Below are 26,534 nucleotides of genomic sequence, written 5' to 3' on the forward strand. Positions count from 1 at the left end.
CCTCCTGGGATCATTTTTACTTGCTTTTCCAAAATTTGGAAAAAGGAGCAGCCTAGTTAGCTATCAGGAATCACGGCTTAATAGACTATTACGTACTTCCCTTTGTATTATGTATTTCCCTTTGCGTACGTTTTATGCTAATGAAGTTATAGGCCATTTGAAGAGTGGAATGGAATAGCATTTTGTTGCCAAATATGATTTTTTTTTTTGGATTCTCATTTGTAAAAAAAACATGATGTGAAACCATCTGTTACGTTGATGTTGCATATAATTAAATTGTTGGAAGTGTTTTAATTTTAAACAGCTGTAGATTACTCACTCTCATCTCAGAAGCTTGTAGTTTCCTTCCTTAGGAGCCTTTCAATCACTGATAATCTTGGTACAGATATTAGTGATGGCTGACGATCGAGATTAATGAGCCATAGACATTCAGAAAGATGATTAGATTTAAACGACCTTGCTTTTTTTTGAGGAATAAAAGACTATCTTTATCGAATTTATTTCTGTCATTATAGCAATAGTTCCTTTGAAGCATAACCAAACCAAGTTGTTAATTAACATCAAGTGTCTTACTTGCAATTTAGTTAATTATGCTTCAACTGTGAAAAATGATTCCCATTTCTCACAGTTGAACAAAAGTGTTTTTCCCTCCTGGGATCATTTTTACTTGCTTTTCCAAAATTTGGAAAAAGGAGCAGCCTAGTTAGCTATCAGGAATCACGGCTTAATAGACTATTACATTCATGCAAAGATACTCTATTGATTGATTGTGGCCTTGCTTAAGAGATTTCATGATAATCTTATTTAAATTATATATTTAGTTTAATCCTTTATCCAAGTGTAAGCTTGGATAAAGGATTAAACTATGTGCTTACACTTGGATAAAGTGTAAGCACATGGACAAAGTGTTGCGCCTGAAGTATCTTCAGGACTGGGGCAACTTCAGGCTCAAATTTTGTTTGCTTACACTTGGATAAAGGATTAGACTATAAATTAGGTATTTAATTTAACCAAGTGTTAAAAAACTTCTAACCTCTTTCTCCAATCCAAGATAATCTTACTCTTGGCCCTGACACGTTTCTATTTTTAATGCCAGATATTTCCAACCATCCTCGTGCGGTTCACTATTTTTAAAACAATGTATTTCTAATCTCAGTGCTTGGAAAGACCTAGTTCCAATTACTTGTGACATTAATATTTTCTAATTTTTTTATATGATTGCACTTCATCCTCCATGAAGAAACTTGAACTTGCAACCTCTCACTTAAATTGTGCAAAGAATTAATAATTCTAGTTATAACTAGTAACATGGAATAAAGTAGTTTGCGTTAGCCTAGTTATCTTCTATACCTGTGTCCAGCTACTTATTTCTGCCAATGATGTTTCAGACTACCGCTAACTTAACTTTCAATAGGCTGAGCTGAACGAGTGGAGCCTGTTCACTTTCAGAAAAAAAAAAAATGGTTAAGTGCTTTTCTATTATGACCTGAACCAATGAAGGTTCCTAACCCTTGGATAATTTGGGCTCAGACGAAGATGAACGTATTTCTCTTCAGCAAAACAAAGAAGTCAGTTTAAAAATACAGGCAGTTAACAAGACATGACGCGTGTACACGCACATACTTTTTCAAATCTGTAATAGTTATGAAAATCTTGTCATTAATTATAAGATATCAGGGGAATATCTGTAGGAGACCTGTGTAGTTCTGTGGAAAAACTGGTGTTTGCATCTGTAGTGCTAGAGCGCGCGAAGAAAGGCGGTCTGTTAAGTTCGATTCCAGTTGTCTACTTTTCTTTGACTGGTTCCGGAGTTCTCTGGCAAGTGTAAATGGGGTACTTTTCCTTAAACACTTCCAAAAAAAAAAAAAAAAAAAATCTAATTTCTGGTAAAAAAATCTGTGCCATATCGACGAACTCGAGAACCGGCCGCAGAAAGATCTAGAACCTGTAGTTAGCAACTAAAATCGAAACTTTAGCTGTCTTTGTCTTTTATTATTATACGGGCATATCCATGGAGTCGGTAAACACATCGCGGGACACCGAAACTATCCACACATCATCTATCATACTTCTTGAATTCATTCAGAGACGTAGCACTCACAACTGAGTCAGGCGATGCATTCCATTCATTCACCACTCTCCAAGTCCGCGCGTTTAGCCTAGTGGCTATGCGCTTCGCAACCATATGCCTGGGGAAGGGGGTGTCCTAGGTTCGATTCCCGTCGACGAGGCGAGAAGCTTAAGGATCTTCCTCAGCCATAGCCAAGTTAGCCGGTCTTGGGCGTGGACAGCAGGGTTTTCCCACCAGTTTATCTGGGGTTTTTCATCCCGCAAGCAGGCAAACCGGTCCAGTGAACACACGCGGATTACAATCAGGAATACTGACCATCATAGGTCTGATTCGTCAGCTATGCCGGTTCCCGAGCCCGGATAAAATTTGGGGGAACTGAGATGGTGCCGTACCTCCCCGTAAAGGGGACTCACGGCCGTGTATCATCATACGATTATTATTATTACCACTTTCCAAGCAAAAAATCTAGTTCTCACAACCTTGTTAGCCACACTCTTCCAGGGATGAGCTCTTGTTCTTCCACCACTGTCCCACTACTGAAATAATCCCCCCCCCGCATCAATCTTATAAAAGCCTTTTCGTAACTTAAATGTTTCTATCATATCCCCTCTTCTCCGCCTATCAACCAACTTATGTAATACACAAATTCTCAATCTATCAATATATGGAGCATTCCTTGTACCACTCACCAACTTGGTCACTCGCCTCTGAATGTTTTCTACCACTTTCTCATCTCCAAGGAATCCAGGCGACCAGACCTGAACTCAGTAATCCAGATGTGGATGTATCAACGCCTTATAAAGAAAAATAACTTCTTTATCTCTTCATTAATATGCTTTTCAGTAGCCAAGTAATCCTATGAGCTACCTTAGCTATATGCACTTTGAACTTCAACTCTCTATCCACCAATATTCCCAAGTCCGTAGCCTCATCAATTTCTTGGAGTACATCAATGTCGTACACTGTAATCTTTTCATCCCAAATGATTAACTGTGCACTTTTCCACATTAACATGTTCATTGCCAATCACGCGATATCGCGCGATGCGAGTTCTCACCAAACGGCCGATCACGTGTTATCGCGTGGACGTCGCTAACTAAATAAAAAAATTAAAAAAATTTGGCCACCACACGAAATTCCAATTTTCAGCTTGGCAATGAAAGTGTTAAACTGATATCCATTATCTTTTGCCCATAATGCCAACTTATTTAAATCATCCCAAGGTCTCTACATCAGCTTTATTAATTATTGCGCTAACCAACTTTGCATCATCAGCAAACAACTAAATATCTCCCTTCAAGTCATTCCCAGTATCATTTATGTATAAAAGAAACAATAATGGTCCAACCTTCCTGCAAAACAGGCAGACCGACCAAAGAACACACACAATTAATAAAAGTGAATTTGGGAGGTAGAGTAATACATTGGCCGTGCGATGTGGATTAGTGAAATAGAAGTAATGGCTTCCATGAGGAGTCTTGGGACTGCTTGGAGGTACCGTATAATGATAATATATAAACACGGATAAATTCAGAGGCGAGTGTGTTGTGTGATGAAAGTCCCAGTAAAAGAGCATTTATGAGGACCACATTCTGATGAGTCAGTTACGAGCAAGTGAAATCTATTACATCGAGGTAATGAGATGCAGGTGATAGTTCATGGTCCTTTTGCTGTATTAGTAATCAATAGGCAAAAACCAAATTGCTCTTTAAAGTTGACTTGCAACATTTCGTCTCGCTGGTATTTGTGTGTAACAGTGACGAGCGTGGTGTTTTTAAATGACCTTCGCTGTCCTTACGATACCAACACTTGTACTATCAGGTCGCCAAGAACTACTACAGATAGCGTAGATGCTTTTGAATTAATGAAGCGAATGAGGCAAAAAAATTCTGCGCTGTGCTTACCACTGCTTTAATATCTTTCTTCGTTTTCACGATGAAACCAGCCTGAAAAAAACCTTCCTGAAATTATCTTCTTAAAATGAGATATAATAAATATCCATTATTATCTTATGCTGAGTAGGCAAATAATAGTTGTACAGAAGCCCAAAAAAGTTTTGAAAGGAGATCGAGTACTTAAGGAATTTGATATGTAGCATGATTTACCTTTCTCATAAATAGCAGACACCATATCTGTTAAGAATCGATATTAGTAGTGTTTTTAGGCAATGAACTGCGTAAAAGTTATGAACTGTTGGTTCACACTTGAGACCGAGAATACTTCTGTAGCTCATGTTTCACAGCATCAATAAAAAGCAAATATAGAACTCCTTGAACAAAGTGCGTGTCTTAAGTGGTTCACTATGGACGCAACATATGCAGAATGTCTAAATCGGTAAGTAAACTCTCTCGATAGTTTCCAGAAACTTCAAGGTTTTATGAGCGTGTATAGTCATTCTACTTCGCATAAAAAAGAATGGATATTTATTGTTCACCCCTTTATAATTGAATTTACAAATTCGTTTTTGATTTTTTATGTAATGTTATTCAAAAACCGAGCTTTTTTTTATTTATTTTGTTTAAAGCCCAACTACAGTTACAATGGTTACAAGGTAGTCATTGCTCTGGTGTCGTGGCTAGGATTTATTTATAATTGAATTGATGCTAGAAAGCAAAGCTTATGTGGCAGCTATATCAGAACATAGAATCCTCAATAGTAAGATACTTATCGTGATCTCATGCTATTAATAAATTTATGTAATAAATTTTTATAACTAACCTTCATAGACAGCTGTTACATCTGAATGAAAATTATTGAAACCATTCATTCCCTATATTAATCCGGTCGCTATCTTCTGAATAATATATTATCGCAGCATTAAACAAATGCTGCGGTAATATATTATCAAATTTTGTAAATTGTTTCGTATTACATGAACAAGTATTGGGGAAATATGCGTAGCAGATATATCTGTACTTAATTTCCATCTTTCACCGGCAGGTCTCACAAAAGAGAACTGATATTGACATACTGCGCAATGCAGAAGACAAACAGTGTCTCATATCGATATTCATTACGAGTTGTCGCTTGCGCATGCATACTTCTTACGAAAAGTGGGTTACATCATATAATGCGTGTTGATTAGGCGTTCCTTCAACGTGACATGTGTACTAAAAATATCATTCAGTTGACTCAATCTAGAACAAACTACCAAAAATTTCCGACCAGAACTCCAAAGCATGGAATGCTAAGCTTAAAAAAATCACATTAAGAGCCTACTGTATTTAGCATTTATGATTGTAGATTATAACTTATTGATTTTAAATACATTGTTCACGAAGAAATACTTTCATATTAATATTGCCCAAGATTTGTACTGTATTGGGCGATATATTCTAATAATAATGGTTCACGTGAGTCAATCACTGAGCTCGCATAATGTTTGAATGTAGTAGATAATTATTATCCTTTCAACATAGCTTACTTTAAATCTTACATATGATGCAAGTCTTTTCATCATAGTTTTTACTGATTACTCCGTTCAAGTGCTGTCACTCTTCACTGAACTTTAAAATAGCAACTTTGTCTCAGCAACAAATTCTCTATTCGGTTGATTGCATGCTGTTAACGTGGCATTATTCATATTAAACGGATCTAACTTATGTTAAAATCGGTATACCAAATAGTATCACTTATTAGTTGCTACTCAACTATTTACAGTTTTTAATCAATAAAATTGTCTATATTTGTTTACTCTTTTTGTGATAAATGATCGTGGAGATTTTAAATATTTCATTCTGCTTTTTTGCTGTTTTTTCTTTCTTTCTCTTACACCCGTTGGAAGAATAACTGGTTAAGATTGTCTACAGGCTGTACTGTTGACAGGGTGTCAGGGTGTATCATAGAGACAGCCTGCCTCACGGCGTCGCTTAAGGGCGCTCGTTCAGCCATATTGTGGTAGGTACCGTATTACGGCAACAAGATATTTTACAAATATACGGCGTTTAGTTTAGTTTGTGTGCTTATTATATTTTAATAATAAAAAATTATAGTCATATATACTAAAACTAAACATTTTAGAATCTAATACATTAGTAGTTATATTAATTATTATTAATAATTAATAATGTAATACACAAATACTTAACCAATACATTAATTCATATTGTGTGTTTGTGTGGTTAACTTTTTTTTGGCAGTCGAAGCTCGTCCTGTTCGTTTTGAATCGCATGAATTCAGTTGGAGCCCTGGAACTAAGAATCCCATTTACTGAAGACTTCCACAGAGTATGTTGGTCCGAATCATCTCCACAACTTCCGCATCAAATGATTTCTTTCCACACTTAGCCTGCCACGATGGCAACATATGGTTTGCTTGAGTTTATACAGCAGTTTCTGCTGGAGGGAGATGTGATTCATTAGTTAGTGCCATTTTTATCCCAGTTGTCTCTAACTGCATATAATATAATGATTCCATGCGTTAATGATGCTTAGCCGAAAATTTCCACGTACCCCCTGAAGACCTTTCACTTATCCCCAGGAGTACGCATACCACACTTTGAGAAACACTATACTAGACCAATGCAGTGGACCCAGCAACAACATTACACAGAATGCGACAGATCGTTAGGCATCAAATGCAGTAGTGAGTATCTGTTCATATTCGATAATCATAAAATCCACTGCAGATATTTCTACTTCAATTAAACAAAAATTTCGTTCGTTTATTTTGTTAATTATAAATGCAACTTGAATTGTAATATTGCTGAAATAAAGTTGAATTGTATATTTTGTACTATGCTGTATGGCTGATATTAACAGGTTAAAATGTGTAACCAAGGAGGAAGTTACAGAAGCTTCATTTCGTGAACATACTGCTGCTACTTACAAATATTTACTGGTGTCTTTTAAACTTTACTTGCAGATTGTATGCATCATATAGAAGACGACGAAGGCGAGATCGTTTCTCCTGGTTTTCCTGATGCATACATGTACACGCTATATTGTGAATGGGTCGTTACTGTTTCTAGAGTGAATATCATCAGTGTACACCTTCTCCACTCCCATCTTCCCAGAGGATATAGAGATACAGATAAAAAATATGGTTGTTCAAGCAACCTCCCTTTTGTCGAGCTGGTTCCTCTTGAAACAAAGGATGATGTAGGACAGTGCTTCCCAAACTTCTGGATGTCAGGGCCCCCTTTGCAGAAATTAAAATATTTCATGGCCCCCCCTCAAAAAAAAATCCTAATAAGCAGAAACAGACTCAAAAAGAAAACAATATGAAATACTGTTTTTTTTTTGAGTCTGTTTCTGCTTCTTCTGATTGAATTTCCTTTTATTTTTTATCAGCCACTTATCCACCTCAGGGTTAAATTTTTTTTTTTTTTTTTTTTTTTTTTTTTTTAACGTAGAATAGATCAAATAATATCACCACTTACCGATACTGGCACATCACAGACTGATAACATGAAATTAGTGAATATTACCTGAATAAGGGAATCCCCGGACCAGGAACATTTTTCTCTTTTGTGACTTTTCTTCCTTTAAGGTAATTAAGCCTAACGCGAAACAGACAGCAAAGGCAGGTTATTAAAACGTGTATATGATTGGTGCGGTATTAACAAAAGATCGTGCAACCGAAAGATAAAAGCAGAGGAAATTTTTCTAAGCCTTTTTTCGACCGGATCCCGAGTTAGTCGATCTCTGGCACGGGCAAGCAGGTTTTTCCTCCGGGAAACTCGAGTTTTTCGTCCTGTAAACTCAAGAAAATCGACCGTAGAACCCACATTATTTCAGACATTAAATATATTATGTTAGGGTTAGGGACCACGAGATGGCAGCACATTTGAGCCGTTTCTCTTCACTGAGTACCGCTTAATTAGTGATAGCCTTGGGCCATCTATCTCTGATTGGTACCAGTGGAGATTGAACTGCCCACTCAGTCTCCAAAAGTTAGATAGGGCTAAATGGCCTCGCCTACTCCCGTATACGGGGAATAAAAAGGCGTTAGCTGATTTTTTTTTTTTTTTTTTTTTTTTTTTTTATATATATATATATATATATATGTTAGAATTTTTTTAGTTAGAATTTTACGAATTTTAACACATTCAGTTGAATTTTATTGCTGCCTTGGGAAATCGAACTCGCACACATCTAAAATAACAATAGTTTTTAGTTAGATACTGTGTTTGCCCATGCAGCATATGGTTTTGTTTCGGTCTATACAGCATAGTTTCTGTACGAGGGGACATATGATTCATTAATTAGTGTGTTTTATCCTAGTTGACTCTAATTGCACGATTTGTTGAGAAATATATTACACAGACTGCTCATACCTTATTCACTGATGTAATAAAAGTACTTGTTTTTATTGCCTCTGCAGTATATGGCTGTTAGGGAGGGCATGTTGTATACCACTGCAAGCGAGTTACTATCTTCCCACATGAACTTGTTTAAGCTTTTTTTCATGTGTGAAGTATATGCAAAACTTTTATTGGTAACAGAAAACTAGCTCGGATGACAGTAATAATATAAAACGAGTTTTGATATGTATAAAGTTAATATCAACAGTCCCTGATTACGAACGCGTGATGAAAGGGACAGGAAGATTTGGAGCTTCCCTGGAGAGCATTCGAAATAAATACAATTAACCACTGCTTTGAAATGAAACATATGAATAAGCAATATTTACTAATATTCATTAATCGCCGAAATACGCAGGAAGCAAAGTTTGTGAACCAATAGCTATGTGTGAATTTTTCCATTAAAATATAAAAAATAACAAAAAAGAAATAATAAATAATAAAAGTTAAATACGTTTCTTTTAAAAAAAAAGATCTACTTAGTCTTAAAACATTTAAAATTTGTTTTCATTATTTCACGGCCCCCCTCAACAAAACCTACGTCCCCCAAGGGGGCCGTGTCCCACAGTTTGAGAAGCGCTGATGTAGGAGACGGCACGAGGTACTGCCACTCGAAGAACTCTTCTTTTCTAGTGATGACAACCAGAAGTATGAAGGTGAAATTTTTTTCTGGTATTTATCAAGAAGTGGAAGGATAACTTGGATTTAGTTTTCGGATGTTCTTCAAAGGTAAGCCCTCAGCTCCATATCAGTAGAGAGAGAATTAACCACATTACTAGCTAAAGTTCCAGCACGAGTTATTTTGTACAGTTTCTTATTAGTTACCTCACCATAAAAGCGCTTGCGTGGCTTCCCCAAACTTTATTTTTTTATTATGTGTGTGTGTGTGTGTGCATTCGTGTGAACCACTTATTGGAATTGATTGTAAGAGGTATTCCTAACTCCGATTTCACTCCTTAAGGCAGGGGAGAATTCTCCATGCTTGCTGCGCAAGCTCATTAATTGAGAAAGAAGTAATATTTATTTGTCAATAAAGGCATGTATTTATAAGCATTCCATTTAGGCTTTTATTTTTGTAAACAGAAGACGTCTTAAGTTGAGCTTTGCGTTGTGTATCGAAGGCCGATGCTTGCTCGTCTAGTCAAAGCTACCTTGGCTTGCTCGGTTGTAGGAGCTTCCAGGTCCTCACTGCAGCACTGTGATTTCATGCGTGTGCATAGCTATTTCCGCTCCCTTCACATCGTCTTAAAGGGAGCGGAAATGGCTATTCGTAATACGCTGGTCATACGCAGTCAAAGTAGCTCTAGCCCAGTGAGCGCTTCAGCCAGCCTTTACAAGTGTGCGTGTTGCTTGGGAAAATTAAGTTACATCCAACTTTTTATGACGATGTTATTGACCAGTTCATAAAGAAGAACCGTAGGGTAGAATTTGTATTCAAGTAGATAAATTGAAAAAAGAGAATATCATTTGTAACATAAATGTTGTATTTATATGATTAAATGTACATAAATTTTTAATATATAGTTTTAAATGGTCAGTAATTCATTATTCCGCTAATCAGACTTCAGTCACACCTCTCACTCCCTGAATGATAACAAGAGCAGCATTCGCCCTGCTTAAAGGAAGTGCTGACTTGCTACTGACTCACTCACTGTACAAGGCGGTCATCCCTTTCCACATATTTGCAGCTCATATCAGTATTTGTTACATATATACTTGAATCACTACATTGAGCTTTTCTTGCAGTTTTTCGTTATTTTAAATTAATGTGTGCAGAAAGATCTAGGTTGAGAGCAAGCGAATGAAAAACTTAATCATTTTTACAGGTATATTAAAGATAAATCCTTAAGTTTTCTAACATGTGATTTCCCCCCCCCCCCCCTGCTTAGGAATCCTGCCACGCGAAAATAGAAACTCTGTGAAATGGATTTTCATTCTTTCTGAGACTGCCATTCTTATAGGTCTCTGCTTGTGCTATTGCTGGTAAGTTGAATACAAAAGAATGCTCCTCGTTATATATATATTGTTAAAAAGCTTTTAACAGAATATATCCTTTGTTAAAGATACCAAGCTATTTTAAACTTGGTTTTACTCCATTTCCCAAGTAAGCAAACAGACAAACAAGTCGAGTTTGCGCCTGCAAATGTTGGAAGTCTAGGTGACCCCACACGTAGTGCAAGTCAAGGCAACTCGTGGTAAAGGTGGATAAGCTCTGATCACTATTCTTAATATTTACCCTTAATTTACCCCGGAGACTCAAATTGCTCCCTTAAGGCAAAAACCTTAAGAGAGCGAACTCATATTAGCAATCTCACCGGTTTCGACCTTTATTGAGGTGTATTTAAGTAAAGACCTCTCTAAAAATTAGGAGGATCCCTAGACCACTCCATAGTGGCCGAAAGATCGTCCAACTCAGCGTTGTTCCACTCAGTGACAGGCTCTCCCCATCACAGAGAAGAACTTCTCAGCGTTGGCTCTAACCAGTGGCAGTTTTCCACAAGCTGAACTGTAGTTTTCCACAAGCTGCGTTGCAGTAATACGTGCAATATGATATGGTGCATCGTTGTGACATTTTAGAATGACTCACTCCACCACCAGCCAGAGCCATAATCTCAGCTGTGGCCCTACTCAGAGACAGGCAAAAACCTATCCCCAGGCAGAGCCTCTCAAAGCCAGCCCCCATCAGTGGGAGCCAGGCTAGAAATACCAAGATTTTAGTAATACAGAGCTTATAAGTATTTTACCAGAACAAGTTATCATAAGGTGTTTTAACCTTATTAAATAAAAATCTCAGGAGGAGATATAAATGTAGAAAGTATTGTACCTTGGGTATGATAAATGTTAAAAGATACCAAGCTAGTTTAAACCTGGTTTTAATCCATTTTCAAGTAAGCAAACAGACAAAAGAATAAAATCTGTCGGTCGTGTTCACTGGCCGGTTTGTGGGAATAAAAAACCCAACTTCCACTCGTATTCAGGGCCGTACTTATGCGCAGGTGCACGTCACTCTAGCTAGGGATCCAGAAAAATCAGAGCCAGTTTAAGGGCCCCAAATAATGAGATTTAAAATTGAAGAATTAAAGTATAAATAATTAATACTGAGCAATTTATGATTTTCTGTTAGATTTCCCATATCACATTAATATACCGTGTGTGTGTGTGTGGGGGGGGGGGGGTATATAAACTCACAAAAAGGCTGTCATTGCTTCAAGTCAATATTTAAATATATCGTATGCCCTTTAAAAAAACAATTCAAATATTATTTATTTTTATATATTTTATTTTTGTTCCCATGATCTGTTTGCGGTCATGATGCAAACAGATGACATTCATTTTCTGTTCTTAAAAGGGCGAAAAATTATTTACGAAACTCTGCATCAGGATAAAATGCCAAATTTATCACTTAGTTATTGAAAATGATGTTGTGAATAATTTAAATTATGACATTATCGATACATTTGAGAAAGAGACGTCTAGGGAAAAAACTGTAGTGTCTTTACTTATCGTTAATTTAACATTTGTGTTACTTAGGATAATTTTTTAATAAATGCAATGTTTTTGTTTATATCGATTTTTTTATTTCTTTTTTCATGTTGTTAAGAGGGGACCGCGGAGTGCACTAACGCCTCGGGAAAACTACCTTCAAAATATTGTTTATCTCCACATCAAACACAGTCGTGTTTTACACACACCGTTTAAAGTTTGAGTTCCACGTGTATTATTCTATACAACAATCGGTAATATGAATGATATTCATGAATAAATGTCGTACGCAAGAAGTAAAGGGAATTGTACTCCGCAAACTGATTCGTACTACTCTGGAAAGTACACACACACACGCACACACCTTTTTGAAAATTTTAATTGATCGATCAAAAGCCAACTTATAGCGGCTCATGAAAATTTCACACCTTTTCAAAACAAATCTACTATTGAACTCGTTCTCTTTTAAGTTAAGTAACTGCGTCATCCACTAGCCGAGAATCTTATTGAACTCCCGAGTAACAGGAACCTTGAGGCAGAAACTCTTCCTGGAGTTAATACAAAAGATTACGCAAGTAGTTTATAAAAGATGAAGAATGTAAAGCAGCGCCCTCATGCTGGTTTTTTACCATTGTTTGCAGCTAGGTCTGGTTAGGAATGATGCTCGTTGCTGTGGTAATAGCGATCCTACTGACTTTCTAGACGTTGGTGATGCGACATCACAGTATTTGCTAATTACTGCTACTGTAATCTGAGAAGGTAATCTTCGATGGTTAGTAGCAGCCTTTGTATTACAATGTTTATTAATATAGCTATGTACGAGACTTTTGAATGATTTTATTTCTATTACTTTCTTGTTTTAATTTCTTAAATTATTTAATTAAGGAAGATTTTAACAAAAAATCGAGGTTTTAATTTTCTAAATTATTTTATCCATACAGTTACGTATTCTAGTACAATACCTGCTTTTAAAATAAGATACTGATTTTTATATTTTCTTAATAAGTTAGTGATCTGAGTTTTTTCTGTTAACGGCTCTGGACCCGATTTAAGTTCCTGACTGGTGCAATGAATGCGTACTTTTATAAAAAGAAAAAAAAAAATACCGGTTTAAAATAAACATAATATGAATCAAGAGGATGAAAGTTATTGAATATGCTTAACAGATCTATTTTTATTTTAGGAGACAATTATGTTTGAAACGAGGAAATCAAAATCAGCGAAGGAGAGCTAATCTACACAGATTGCAAACAAATCGCGAAGCACGTCAGGATCTTCTCGTACATCTTCCACAAGAGATGGTTCGTGTCAGGAAAGTTTATTTAAGTAAACTATTTGAAATAAATTTTTCAATGTGGCATGTAACTCACTTTTATTCGATATTCCGGTATGCAATTTCTGTCGATGGTTAATGTTAATCTTATTATTGCTCAGTCTTCTATGTACCGATTTCTGCAAATTTTGCATGTCTTAAAGTCCTAAAATTATTTTTGCCATCTGATTCTTCACCATCTTCAAAGGTTCTTCGTCCATTTCAAATCCTAGGGATGAGATCTGAGCACAACAATCCCGATGCAGTCTGATCAGGGTTCCCATATGAAACCACTCAATCACCGGTAATCAGTATCTTGCAGCATTTCCCATCTTTACAACATGAGAATTTCAAATTTCTGTCCATCACCCCAAGATCCGCGTGCTTCCACATTCGCTAATATAGTTTTCCCAACAGAATATGCAGCCTCTCCATCTGTGAATCCCATAGTTCAGAAACTCACACTTACCGATCGTTAAATTGTTATCCTTTATTTGCCCACCATTCCAGATTACGCAGGTGTTCCTGAAAAGCCGATGCACCTAATATTTCCTCTAGTTTCATATCTCACGCACAAGTTTTATATAAATCTTCCTTGCGCATTACATATTTAAAGCTACTTTAAACTGTTTATAGTTGTGTATGTTGGACAGTCACATTATGCACGAGTTTTTTAACAGGAAGTTTCCACATTGATATATTTAGAAGTGTGCTAGCCTCTCTCTCTCTCTCTCTCTCTCTCTCTCTCTCTCTCTCTCTCTCTCTTTCTCTGTCTATCAGGAGACAGGGCGCATTAATTGTGAATGATAATCTATATCTTATTAAACAAATATTATTAGTAAGACTAACTAAACTTTTTCAGTTAAAAGTTAAAGAAAAATAATACAAATAGTTTTCGTAGGACAGTCGGGAAGTAGATGCATTATTCGTCCGCGTGTTTTATTTAATGTTGTGCGGAGCTCGTCGAATTAGTAAAAAAAAAAAAAGAAAAGAAAAAAAAAGTCACCTATGATGAATCCCGTGAATGTGTAGCCATACTAATCATAATAAAATTATTACTACTTGCAGTGAGTTCAAGAATTTTTTTCTCATAATGAATGCAAAAATTAATGATACAGTTAATGCACTTTTGAGCAATCTTATTAAATGTTCAGTTAGAAATACAAAAAACTTCAAGCTATTTAAGCGTTTAAAGTTCCTGTCAGGAACTTTAAACTTTGTTTAAATAATGTCAGGAGGCAATGGAGAGATTATTTGGGGATAATATTCATCAATCCACTAAGTGTCTAATCTGGACTGCCAATAAAGTACAGGCTAAAATACGAACACGATTTTCGCGTTGAATTAGATCCCATTTGAATGTGCTCTCGCTCAGTTGAAGTATTGGAAGAGTGCTATGTTTCTCAGAAATATTGCATCCCGACTTCGATAGTGTGTCGGCTGTACTTTGGCGTTGATCACACTTCCATCCTTGCAGAAATACTCCGCTAATTCGTGATAATGAGTCGGCTATTTCGGATTATTATTGTACGCAATAGTCTAAACTGCACCTGAAGTTCTAGTTAGTGATACGAATGAACTGTAGTTTTCCACAAGCTGCGTTGCAGTAATACGTGCAATATGATATGGTGCATCGTTGTGACATTTTAGAAAGACAAGTCTAGCCTTCTTGCACATGCTGTTGACACTAAGACATGGATGAGTTCTTTAAAACTGCTACGATTTTAAAAACATTGCATATCGGTTGGTATTCGTCCTTACAGGTATCAAAGAACGAATGCATTTCCCAGAAATGTATCACATCTACAACGCTGCTTATACGACTGACTTCCAATGCACTACCAATGAGTTGCAACGTTCCTCCTGTTGTGTAGTCAGCGCTATCGGTTGCCATGGTTTATTTAGCTTTGCAGAACTTGAGAGTGCGAATTCTTTCTTAGTGACCTGAATCATTGCAGACATTGAACTACTGGTTAGTCGTAGATATGATCAAAGGAATCTACCCGTAGTTTGGAGTTCGAATTTTCCACACTATTTTTGGTATCTGGACTGAAATAGCAATGCTGATCTTGGGTGATGGTGTTTACTCGCTGATACTCGCACCTATGACAACTTTCGATGTCCTGCGCGTTCTCTATTGATACTGAAAAATTAATAATCAACCGGGATGAGTAATGATTTCAAAAGCAACACGTGAACTAGACATTTCTAAATATTTACTAATACGTCGGGGGGAAAAATTCTTTAAATTCTCCAATATTTCATTAATGTAACATGGACATCATCAGGGAGTAAAGAGAGGACTTGCTTTTGACATCTTTCCGCTAAAAGACGATCAGATATGAACTTACTAGAATGAAATTTTGTCTGATTCCAAAGAACCCTGTTTAGTGTCAATACCATGTGTAACAAGGCTAGACTTGTCATTCTAAAATGCAATCTACTCCTGATGCTCTTTGATTCTGATCTCATCAAAGCGGACAATCTGAAGTAACAACGATATGAACAGATGAGTTGAAACGCACCTGGTTTTGAGAGGAGATGTAATTTTGTCCTTAGTAGATGGTTTAGAACCTCCGTAGCTCAGTCAGTATAGACGAAGTCCTTTGGTTAGAAAGACCTGGGTTCGATTCCCGTCCATGACGTTAGGAATCTTTTTCTTTCGACCAAAGGTGAGTTAGCCGCTCTCATAAGGAGGTAGAGGGGTTTTTCATCCCTCAGAACAGGCAAACCGGCCCATGAACACACGGATCTACAATCATTAATACATACTTAATCCTTCACTAGGAGGGCTCAACCAGTCCTAAGGGACTATCGAGGAACATGGTAACCCCCATACGAATAAATAAAGTAGATGGTTTGAAGCAAGTGTGTAATTATATTTGCGAAGATTCCTTGCTACTCTAATAGCGCATTCCTGTCAACTCAGCTGTGACCGAGACACGATCTAGTAGTCACATACTGGTGACTCATATCGTATTATTCATGTTTTTGAAAATATTTACCAGTATTTCCTACCTGATGACCATTCTGCATCGGATAAACTGTATTCGCGATTTTGAATAAATTCCATATATTTTTTCTACATTTGATGTTTAAAAATACAACCATCGCATCGGAGGTTTTTTTTATTTATTTTTATTTTTTTTATAACGTTTGGGTCACGCGATTACAGGAGTATAACCAGTGTTCCATTCCAAAAGTGTAGGTATCCTAACATGTACTTCAACGCCCGTTTTTCCACATTGGCCTGTTTTGTTACTAAAGCCTTCATTCAAACCAACACAGTCCTTTCGCTCATAATAAATCTTCACCCACAAAAAAATATGCTTTACTTAATTCACAAAAATTACTTAAATATTTTGATTACATAGCTTTGTGTATTGTTTTATTATATATTTTTTTCTGATAGTTGTAGCAAAGTATTTGCTTACACGTAAAATATGGATAGTGTTTTGTCAAGAATAAGTTACGTGTTATATCTGTTATATTAGAATTATGAATATTTACATAGTTGTAATAAATATATTACAACGAATTCTACATTGTATTTTTGTAGGTAGTGTGGGTATTTTTTTTTTGTCACTGGCGGCCCAACATCCAGAAGTGGGCCCCTCACCAGATCCTCAAGATGGTTGATGAGAGAGAGTTCACGTGTGATGACACCACAACTACCCTAATTTATTGGTGGACAGAAATTGCTTCTTGAGAATAGTTTCATGTTTGGTGTCTACTGCAGAATTTCCAGATTATTTAACATTAAGTCCATGGTTCTAATGTATAATAGGATTACAGAATTTTCGTGGGCGAGATTCACATTAAAAATACTTGGAAGCTACTACTAGGAACTTCGAAGCTACTACTAGCTTCGAAATTCCTGCTTTACTCAGTCTGAGTTGAACAAGCTAGATTTAAAATGATCGAAACCATAGTTTTTTTTTCGATCTTGTGTTTCTTTCCGAACATTTCTTTAGAGTTAGTTCCCCTTTCCGATGGGGGACTCCAACTATAAGAGAAAAAAAAATCCCCCCCCCCTGGCACCTACATGAATGCGCAAATGTCACTCAGGGTAGCCCCAAAGTTTCAAAACGTTGCAAATAACTTGGCAAAAAAACGTTACATAAAAAGGCTTATCATTTTATATTATAGGGTAGATTTCATTGTGATTCTAAACAGACTGATCGACCCGAAAAATTCAATGAAAGTGATACCAGAAATCTGTAGCAGAAATTAAATATAGAGATCTTTTCATTTCACTTTCATATTTTTAAGAGTATTTCATTTCAGATTCCAAATGAAGTCGAACCTGTGGCATCTAGCAAGTATAGAAACGGAAGCATGAGCGATGAGGCCAATGTAAAGATTCTTCCAAAAACAGGTAAAACTAATTCATTTTTTTAAGTTTAAGAAAAGAAAAAAATGGTGTGATCTTCGCAGTATATTCATTAGGCAAAATGGTAAGATTATTCTTACCATTTTGCTCAATTTGCTCAATGTTTGATCAATGAATATGGAACAGAAGCCAGAAGCATTCTGAACATTATAATTCTTTACTGTTTATTGTATAGATCAGTGCTTCCCAAACTTATGGATGTAAAAGCCCCTTCGGAAAAATTTAAATATTTCACGGCCCCCATCGAAAAAAAAAATCGTAATCCAGAGTTATATTATTATAATATTTATTGTATTTATATTCAATACAAAACATACAGAGCAAATATTACAAAAATCAAATGCAAATATTAAATTTTTAGAATCTTACATGCACATCTGACATAGCACGCTTAGTCTTAAAACATTTTAAATTTGTTTTCATTATTTCATGGCCCCCTCAATAAAACTAACGGCCCCCAGGGAGACGCGGCCCCACAGTTTGGGAAGCGCTGGTTTAGATGACTTTACTGTTTGGGTTTTTGGCATGCAGAAAACCGCGATCCAAAATATTCAAAGAGAATCGAAGTAATTATCGAGATCTGAAGCGATGAAACCAAGAAATGATTGCAACAGAATGAGGAAAGAAAATTTTGAGTCGCATCAGGAAGAACAGATTTGAAATTTAGCATTCTCCGACATAATAGTCTGAATGCGCAACTGTCACCTTTTTGCTGATTTCTTCCATCACTATGTACATTTGGACAGGTTAAAGTTGGGTACAGGGTTGGGTAAAGTTGGGACAGGTAAAGTGTACTTTGGTTAAAATGAGCAGGTTGGATTTAAACGTCTGTAAATGACAGGAGACACAAGTCCTGTCATTTTCAGACCTTAAGACCAAGCATCGAAGCGGATATAAAAACTTTCGATATGGATTTTCGTTAGGGTTTTAAATCTGCAGTGATACCTTCATTGTAATGCTTTCAGGGCTGACGATGGGATGGTGTTCTAAGAAAAAGCGTATGTAATGTGAGAAAAAAAAAAGACAACTTCAGTGGTAACGGACATGCCGAGAGAATGCCATCAAAAAGACTACCCAACATTGCTCTGTATGCAAGAAAAAAAGGAAGACCAAGAACTAAATGGATAACAACAATAAAGGTCAACTCTGGATTACAAACATATAGACAGCTCACCAGCCACGCAAGAAACCGAGACTCCTGGAGGTTGTTGGGGAAACATGGAAGACTCAACCCGTCCCCGACAGAAGAGGACAGTAAGTAATGTGAGAAAGACTCCAAACATACACTGAACACAGAAAAATACCCATTCTTTTAGTAATCTCGTAGCTTAGAAAACTTAACCATATATTGCTTAACTCGAACTTTTTCTCTCCGAGTATGATATCGACAAGTAATAGTATCAACTACTCCGATTTACCCACATGAGGTAAGGTATGCAGAATTGCTTTACTGATGCATCATCGATGGAGTAGTTTTGGGTCTCGAGAGCATGATTGACATACTCTTAAAAGATGCTACATAAAGCGAGATCTTACTCTGTTTGAAATTTATTTTTTAAATGATAAATATACAAACGTCCCACACAGTCTCCAAAACCTAGATAGGATTTAAAGGCTTCACCTACTCTATCATATCTGGTTTATACAAACCAGATATGATAGCTACTATTTGGAAACCTTAGTAAGCAAGATGGTTTCACCGGTAACATAAGTCATCTACCATTCGTAGGTGTGGTTGGTCCTTTCCTCCATCCATGGAAGATATGTTTTTAAGGCAGCAACACTATTTCTGGGTTTGTCAGGTCAAGTTTATGGAAACGGGATATCCAAGGTTGAATTTCAAAACTTGATTACCGATGAGTATTAAAAAAAAAGAAAAATTAATGAAATATTATTATTATTATTATTATTATTATTATTATTATTATTATAAATATTTTTCGTATTTGATTAACTTATCGAGCGTATAACTCAATTTAAATAAACATGCGAAATAAAAATATTCTTCCTCAAGAATCGAGTGTATCGCTTATGGGGAAGCTTCTGATTTGCACGATTAATCCACTGCATGGATTCATTGATTAATTCGGTGTTTGGCTTAAAGCTCTTTTCAACATGAATGAAAGCCTGAATGAAGTTGCTTAAAGAAATAAGATTGGCTTATTTTATAATATATTAACAATTTGCACCATTCGATCATTTATTTCAGTTAAAAGTGATGAAACGCAGCTGACACAATCATCAGAGACATCCTCTTCCGTATCTCGCAGCAGTAATCCACAAAGAACATCTTCTCCAATACCTAGATTTTCTATCGAATATGAACCTGGTAAGTGTAATCTTGGCGCTTTCCTGTTTTCCAATAAAGAGCTTAGCATAGAATATCTCGCAAATGGTTGCATTTTGTTAATATGGTGTCAAATGTAAAAGCGATTACAATGAAAAATTCCATCTTAACCCTTGATTTAACAGTGTTGTGCTCAGGCAACATTTACCTTCATGGATGCACAGTGAAATCATTATGAATCACGGATTTGCCAACAAACTGTGCCAATTGGGTGGAAATGAGACAGACTAGAACAACAGTAAAGTCATGTTGCCTGAGAGCATCACTGTGAAATGAAGGGTTAAAATCTACTCAGAGTGGAAAGTGTACAAAGAACATCGAAGTGAATAATTCTTCAAATGCGATCGCAAGCATCCGTTATAATAAACCATTGATCCCTGCGCTGTTTCGAACATCACAGTAAAGTACTATACTGTATAAGAAATAAGTGGTCTTATTGTTAAGTGACATATCCAAGGACTCATGCGGAAGGGCACCCTACTCTACTCCGCTGCAGACACCTCACTTACAGCTTAGGTGAGAGGTGTGTAGCGAAGTTGTTAATTCTACAACTACGCATAATTATCATCAACGCCAGCTACTGCCCATCACCACCAACAAACAGCATTTTTGTTTGCAAATTGCGCGTGTTCTCATTACCGATTAACCTTTACTGTCTTATAATTCAGCCAAGAAGATAAACAATTTGACACTACGAGTGGAAAAGCTTGCCAAAAGTAAATTGAGTACTGTAACGGAAACTTTTATTGAAGTATCACTGCGTTTCAAGATAATTGGATGTGTTACTATAGAACTAGCGTAGAGTTACTAATATCCATACAATATCCCCCAACTGCATGTCAGTGCTATCCTGTTTTCCACTACCCTTGTCGTGAACAGAAGTATAAACCATTTTCCACGGATCATTCTTTTGGAAATGACTTATTTTAATTTACTTTATTTTGAAGAGATTTCTCACAGTGAGAATCAACGTGCTTAGTTAGCTAGTCGCATTGGAATATTGGCGATTCTCTCTTTCAGAACTTAACCATTTTGTACCTGACATCGTTAAATGTCTGATTGCTATATAAAGTGAAAGAAACAAGATGCTGAAAATAATATATATATATATATATATATATATACGTAAAGCCACCGATCGGTACATGAGTTTTCATTAGGGAAGTATTAATCACCGGACCTCCTAACCATTTATTGGCATCTCAACACATGCCTGATTCATTTATTCATATAGAAAATATGAAATATCTTGATACACAGAATAGAGTATTGTTGTCAGATCCGGTTTCTCTCGCAAGATCGATGTTTGGGATTACAGCTCAGACTAAGGCTGTAAGGCTAGCGTGTTATGTCGCTTAAATGCGTGTGTTCTTCTGGTCAGATTGCCTGTTTTGCGGAATGAAGAATCCTGGAATGAGCCTGAACGATTGAAGTGCGCCAGAAATTAGTGATTCTAGCTGTTTTCCTTAAAAACTTCCCGTCATACATTCATGGGCCAACACATCGCCCACTGTTCTAGTAGCGTGTTGTTGGGCCTCCTTTGGTTGAGATAATTGCACTCAGAAGAAGGTGTGATGAGGCATTCTTGATCAACTAGTCAGAATAACGCCCCGAAGGTCTGAAGTATTGGCGTCGACCGTCTGATTCCACATAATCTGACCCTTTCTCACAAATGTGACACATGGGACATTGTCTTGCTGGAGGAGTCCAGATCTACCAGGCGATACTGTCATTTGGGCAATACCTAGTCCCAAACAAATCCCAAGTAAGAATTAGCGGTTAAGGTGTATTCAGTGGGGATTGAGAACTATTGAGAACTGAAATTGAGAAGATGCCAGAAGATACAATAGTGCTTATACAGTTTAGATTGCCTTCTCGCATCTCTTATAGTACAGAATGTTTTTCTCCTATCCTCCTGTGGTATCTGGTTTTTCCGTAGTTTTTGCTATGGTGATACTTGAGTAGCAGTGTTGACATCGTGCTGGCATTTGTTTATTAGTTCTTAAGAACGGAATCATATGACTCCATCATTATGGAGTACTCACTCGTATATGCTGCTGAGCAAAATTCGCATCGAAAATATAAAGTTGATAAATAAGATAATCATCGACAAGGAATTCCCGTCCTATTTTCCTATTGCATGAGTACTTTTTGAGCACCATTCGGATACAACACTTTCAGAATATTCCTATACCCCCCCCCTTCCCTCCAAAAAAAGCTTTTAATAGATTTTAAATTTTTTGCATCTTTATGTTTCGATAAAACTCTAATTTGAGCTTAATATCATAATAAAGGTCATCTCTCCCGCAGTCCTTCAGGAGAGATACTTCCTCTGTTTTCCTCTTGTTTTCCCTCCACTTGTTATTTTTCTTTGTAGCAGAAGCTATGATTTTTGCATTGCATTTGCGCGAATCATTTAGGAATCGGATGCAGTGAAATCCGTTTGCTTCAGTTTCCTAGTAGCGTAGTTCACTTTCATGGTACAATTATTCATTTTGTATTTTATTTTGACTTGACGCTTATTCTTAGTTTTCCGGATTTTTTTGCACTTTTATCTGAAAAATCTTTATTCGCTGATGTCAGTGATTTTTCTTTTTGCCATTTTCCAATGATTTCTATCAGAACTCGCATACCACCTTCTCATCATGGTACATAGCAATTGTTTGTTTCCTTATACTTTTTCTACAAATCCAATTTGGGGTTTCTTCATCTAAATAACATTTGCAAGAACGGAAAAAAAAATCTAGTATATGTTGCGATCTTGTAAGTTTTTTTTCTTATTCGTTATACATCTGAGGATCGGCAACCGTTATCAGCAGCGTACTGATAACTGCTTTTTTTTTTTAAAAAATATAATTCAGATGAATGTAAAAAACATCCCCCTCTAGATTGCATGTCGCAATTTAGATAACTTATCGGCTCCACATACAAAGAGGTCAAAACACTAGTAGTGTCGCGTGTGGGCAAGTAGTTAAGGAGAAAGAGAAACATGGGATGTTTCTTGAACAACTGGAGGCTAGTAATCCTTCGGGAATTCGTGAGGAAGGCTGTTGCAGAGAACAGATGTGTAGATGAAATGAAAGAGGATGAGAACTTGGTTAGGTAAGTTTCAAGCTGAACTTACGAACGTTTATGAATGTTTAGAAGCAGCTGCTCGTTTTTATATCCCCAGTAGAAAGTAACGTAATACTGTAATGTTTTAATTTTTTTTTCCTTTTTAGATAAAGGATATAAAATCTTGCTTCCTGTTGAAGCAAGAACTTGTTAGTGCATTGAATACTATTTAATAATGCGAATATTTCAAAGATTGTTCGTTAAGTTTTTAAGACGCCTTTCAAAATATTAAATTTACTTGTTCTATTTATTACCATGGATCGGTAATAAATTATTATGGATTAGCTGATTAGCTTTAGGTGGGAAAAGGAGTTAGGCAAGGATGTTTACTTTCTTCTCACTTATTTAGTATATATGCGGAGGACATCATGCCTGAAGCAATGGATAAGCTCAAGACAGGAATTAGGATAGGTGGCAGATTGATCAGTAATCTAGGGTAAGCTGATGATACCGTACTCCTCTGTAATGATAAGGAAGAACTAGGACAAATTCTTGATAAAGTTACCAAGATCAGTAGTAACAGAGGATTTCAACTCAATCCTAGCAAGACAAAGATTATGGTTCTCAAAGGAAATGCAAACAGGGAAGCTCTTTAGAAAGAGCTTCCCTGTTTGCATTTCCTCAATTGCATTATCTTAATGGAGAAAGAATTGAGGAAGTCAGCAAGTTTGAGTACCTACCTGGGATCCATTATTAATGTGAAGAATTGCTGTTCAGAAGAAGGTTAGGAATGGCAAAAACAACAGCCAGAGACTTGTCTAAAATCTGGAAGGATGGATGGGAACAAAGTTGAGGATTTTGGATGCAGATGTTTTTCCGACAGCGACTTATGGATGTGAGACTTAGAACCTAAAGTCAGATAAGAAAAGAATAGCTGCTTTTGAGATGTGGTATTACAGAAGGCTGTTGAGGATATCATATACAGTACTTGAAAGGCGTACAAATGAACGGGTGTTAGAAAAGATCAGTGGAACTTTAAGGCTCCTTAACACGTTCATTGCCAATCACGCGATATCGCGCGATGCGAGTTATCATCAAACGGCCGATCACGCGTTATCGCGTGGACGTCGCTAACTAAATAAAAAAATTAAAAAAATTTGCCCACCACACGAAATTCCAATTTTCAGCTTGGCAATGATAGTGTTAAGGATATTGACAGAAGAAAGTTAAAATATTTTGGACACATAGAAAGGATGGAAGGGGGACTTCTCAGAACAGTAATAGAAGGTAAAGTTCCTGGAAAAAGAGGAAAGGGTAGACCATCAATGAGATGGATGGTGTGTATGTGTGTGTGGAGCGACTAATCTTCAGAGAGGTGAAACCTCCAGAAAAGCATACAACAGGACTACATGGCCAGGATTGGTGTGGCACATCACCGAGCAGCGGAGTGAGCTTACGGCATCTGTAAATGTCTAGTGATCATATGATATGATTTATTACCATACCCTAACTTCTGGCGAGAGAAGCTTTTCGCTTGCCTAATAATTTCGGTTTTCATTTGGAGTTTTTCAGGAAAGAAATATATTTGATATGTTCAGTGTCAATAATATTCTAGAGGACACTGATTTACGATTAGAAGTGAATTCTGCTTCACAAAGTTTTACCGCCGTAGTAAGTTGAGGGTTCGAGAATACCTGAAAACCTGCTCTTAGACTTAAGTGAAACTTTATGCTTCCCACTTCTAATAAGTAGTTTGGCGATCTGCTGATAAATTATGTATCACGCTATAAATGGTCCACAATTTCCTTTTCCTCGCTAACAAGATGGGTGGAGTTTCCAGAACTACATCACGCTAAAATTGTCTTGTTTAAATTCAGATTATTCCAAGTATTATATTTTAATTGGCTCTGCTACTATCTCCTATCCATATATACATTGCATTGTCTACAAGAAAAGCAAAAATTGAATTAAAAAGTGTCATGAATAGCATTTGAAATGTCAACTGAAGCAGTGAATCTCCTCCAATTGAAGGATAGATACACCCCTGTCAAACAAATACATTGCTAATAAAAATAAACCTAAAACGTCTTATTTCATAACTGAGAACTATTGGAAATATACTCAGTTAAATTAGTAAATTATAATTAAAAATTATTTGTTGGTTCATTTTTTTTTAATCCTTGTCGTCTACTCTAAATTCTACAATCTGATCTTTTTTTCACAATACAAGAAGAATCGAAATACATTGAAAAACAAAATTCGCATATTTAAACGTAATGATTTATAATTTAACACTTAAATTTTATTCACTGGATAAATCATTACCGCAGTTAACATTTTTAAATTCTTATTAATTTAAACATTCCTATTAAATTCGTATGATACATCCTTTAGAGGCTTGCTTGCTTTCACAAGTGTAATCACCGAACCCCGGGAATCTAAGATTTCAATTAGGGCTCAAAGAATGCGTTTTTTTCCCCTTTAGGGAATAAATTGCATTAGAAGATTCATTTTTATAATTACTTTTTATGACTGGTCTAATCATTTTGTATTTGTTTTAGTTCGTTCCAATACTGTTTAATGATTAAACTTAAACTATACACCCGATTTACGTTTATAAAAAAATATTTCTCCTTATAACCGGGGAGGGGAAATCTTATAAAAACAAGATTTCCCCTCCCCCGAAAAGAATGTGTCTAAATTAGTAATTTTAAACCAGTTTTGTACCTTTTACATTCTCCAAAGGAAGTAGATGGCACTCCTTAGCGGTAAGTTTTGGAAATCGTTTGGCTGCTAACTTCCGCTTTCTTATCGCTGTACGATAAAGCTCTAGCTGTCGTTGCTGAATACCACAGTAGTATTATTATATTTTAACTAGGGGGGGCCACCCCCCTGGCGCCCAACCCCCTCGAGTTCTGGACTGGTAGGCCACTTCTCCTTGAATTCTGATGACTCGAATTTTGAATACTTTCATGGAAGGCGGATAAATCGTACATCACTCTCAGGGGTCGTTCTAGAGCTGTTGGGAAAAAAGTTCCTAGAAAAAAAAGTTCTATATGAGTACTTTCACCGTCACTATAAAAGGCTTAGATTATAGACCGGAAAAAAAAAAAAAAAAAAAAAAAAAAAAAAACGAGATCCTGCAAAAACGCCACACTCGATTTTCATAAAACTTCAGGTTATCTGCTCTTGATGTGAAGTATTCCAAAATATCATTCGTACTTGTTACATTTAATGTATATTTTTTAAAGCATGAATTCATGGGATGTGTTTTAAACGTTTAGAACAAAATTTAACTGAAATGCGGTTTTCCATTTAAATAATCAAAATTATCCTTAGTAATAAGCAGTATAAATATTATTCTTTCAGAATGTGTCAATAAGGAAAAATCTCTCAAAATGGCAAATCGAAAACCGCTTGAAACAGTCTTCCAGGAAAGTAGTACGTATGTCGCAGTGCATGATGATTATCCCCAGAGCCCTTATGTGGTTCGTCAGAAAAACTGCATCTTTACGAGTACGTTCATTTCTGACTCGATTTCGGCACAGGAAATAGAAGTATTTGATCGCT

General features: G+C 36.4%; 1 protein-coding gene across 1 annotated transcript; it reads left to right on the forward strand.

Annotated features, from left to right (window-relative positions):
- The first annotated feature begins 4,326 nt into the window (after positions 1-4,326).
- Positions 4,327-23,178, forward strand: LOC150102017 (uncharacterized). The gene is made up of 5 exons (XM_090399951.1): positions 4,327-4,405; positions 13,042-13,159; positions 17,458-17,548; positions 19,773-19,892; positions 23,132-23,178. The coding sequence occupies exons 1-5, from the start codon at positions 4,374-4,376 to the stop codon at positions 23,176-23,178; spliced, it is 408 nt and encodes a 135-aa protein (XP_090256077.1). The 5' UTR covers positions 4,327-4,373.
- Positions 23,179-26,534: the final 3,356 nt, after the last annotated feature.

Source organism: Typopeltis vanoorti, chromosome 11, assembly GCF_054136105.1.
Source record: "Typopeltis vanoorti isolate ZY-2024b chromosome 11, IOZ_Tvanoo_1.0, whole genome shotgun sequence".
NCBI lineage: Eukaryota > Metazoa > Arthropoda > Arachnida > Uropygi > Thelyphonidae > Typopeltis > Typopeltis vanoorti.

Excerpts from the sequence above, each read along its gene's own strand:
- LOC150102017 (XM_090399951.1), top strand. The coding sequence starts at position 4,374 with ATGGACGCAACATATGCAGAATGTCTAAATCG. Across the intron at positions 17,549-19,772 it reads AAAGATTCTTCCAAAAACAG|TTAAAAGTGATGAAACGCAG; the intron begins GTAAAACTAATT and ends CATTTATTTCAG. Across the intron at positions 19,893-23,131 it reads TTCTATCGAATATGAACCTG|ATAAAGGATATAAAATCTTG; the intron begins GTAAGTGTAATC and ends TTTCCTTTTTAG.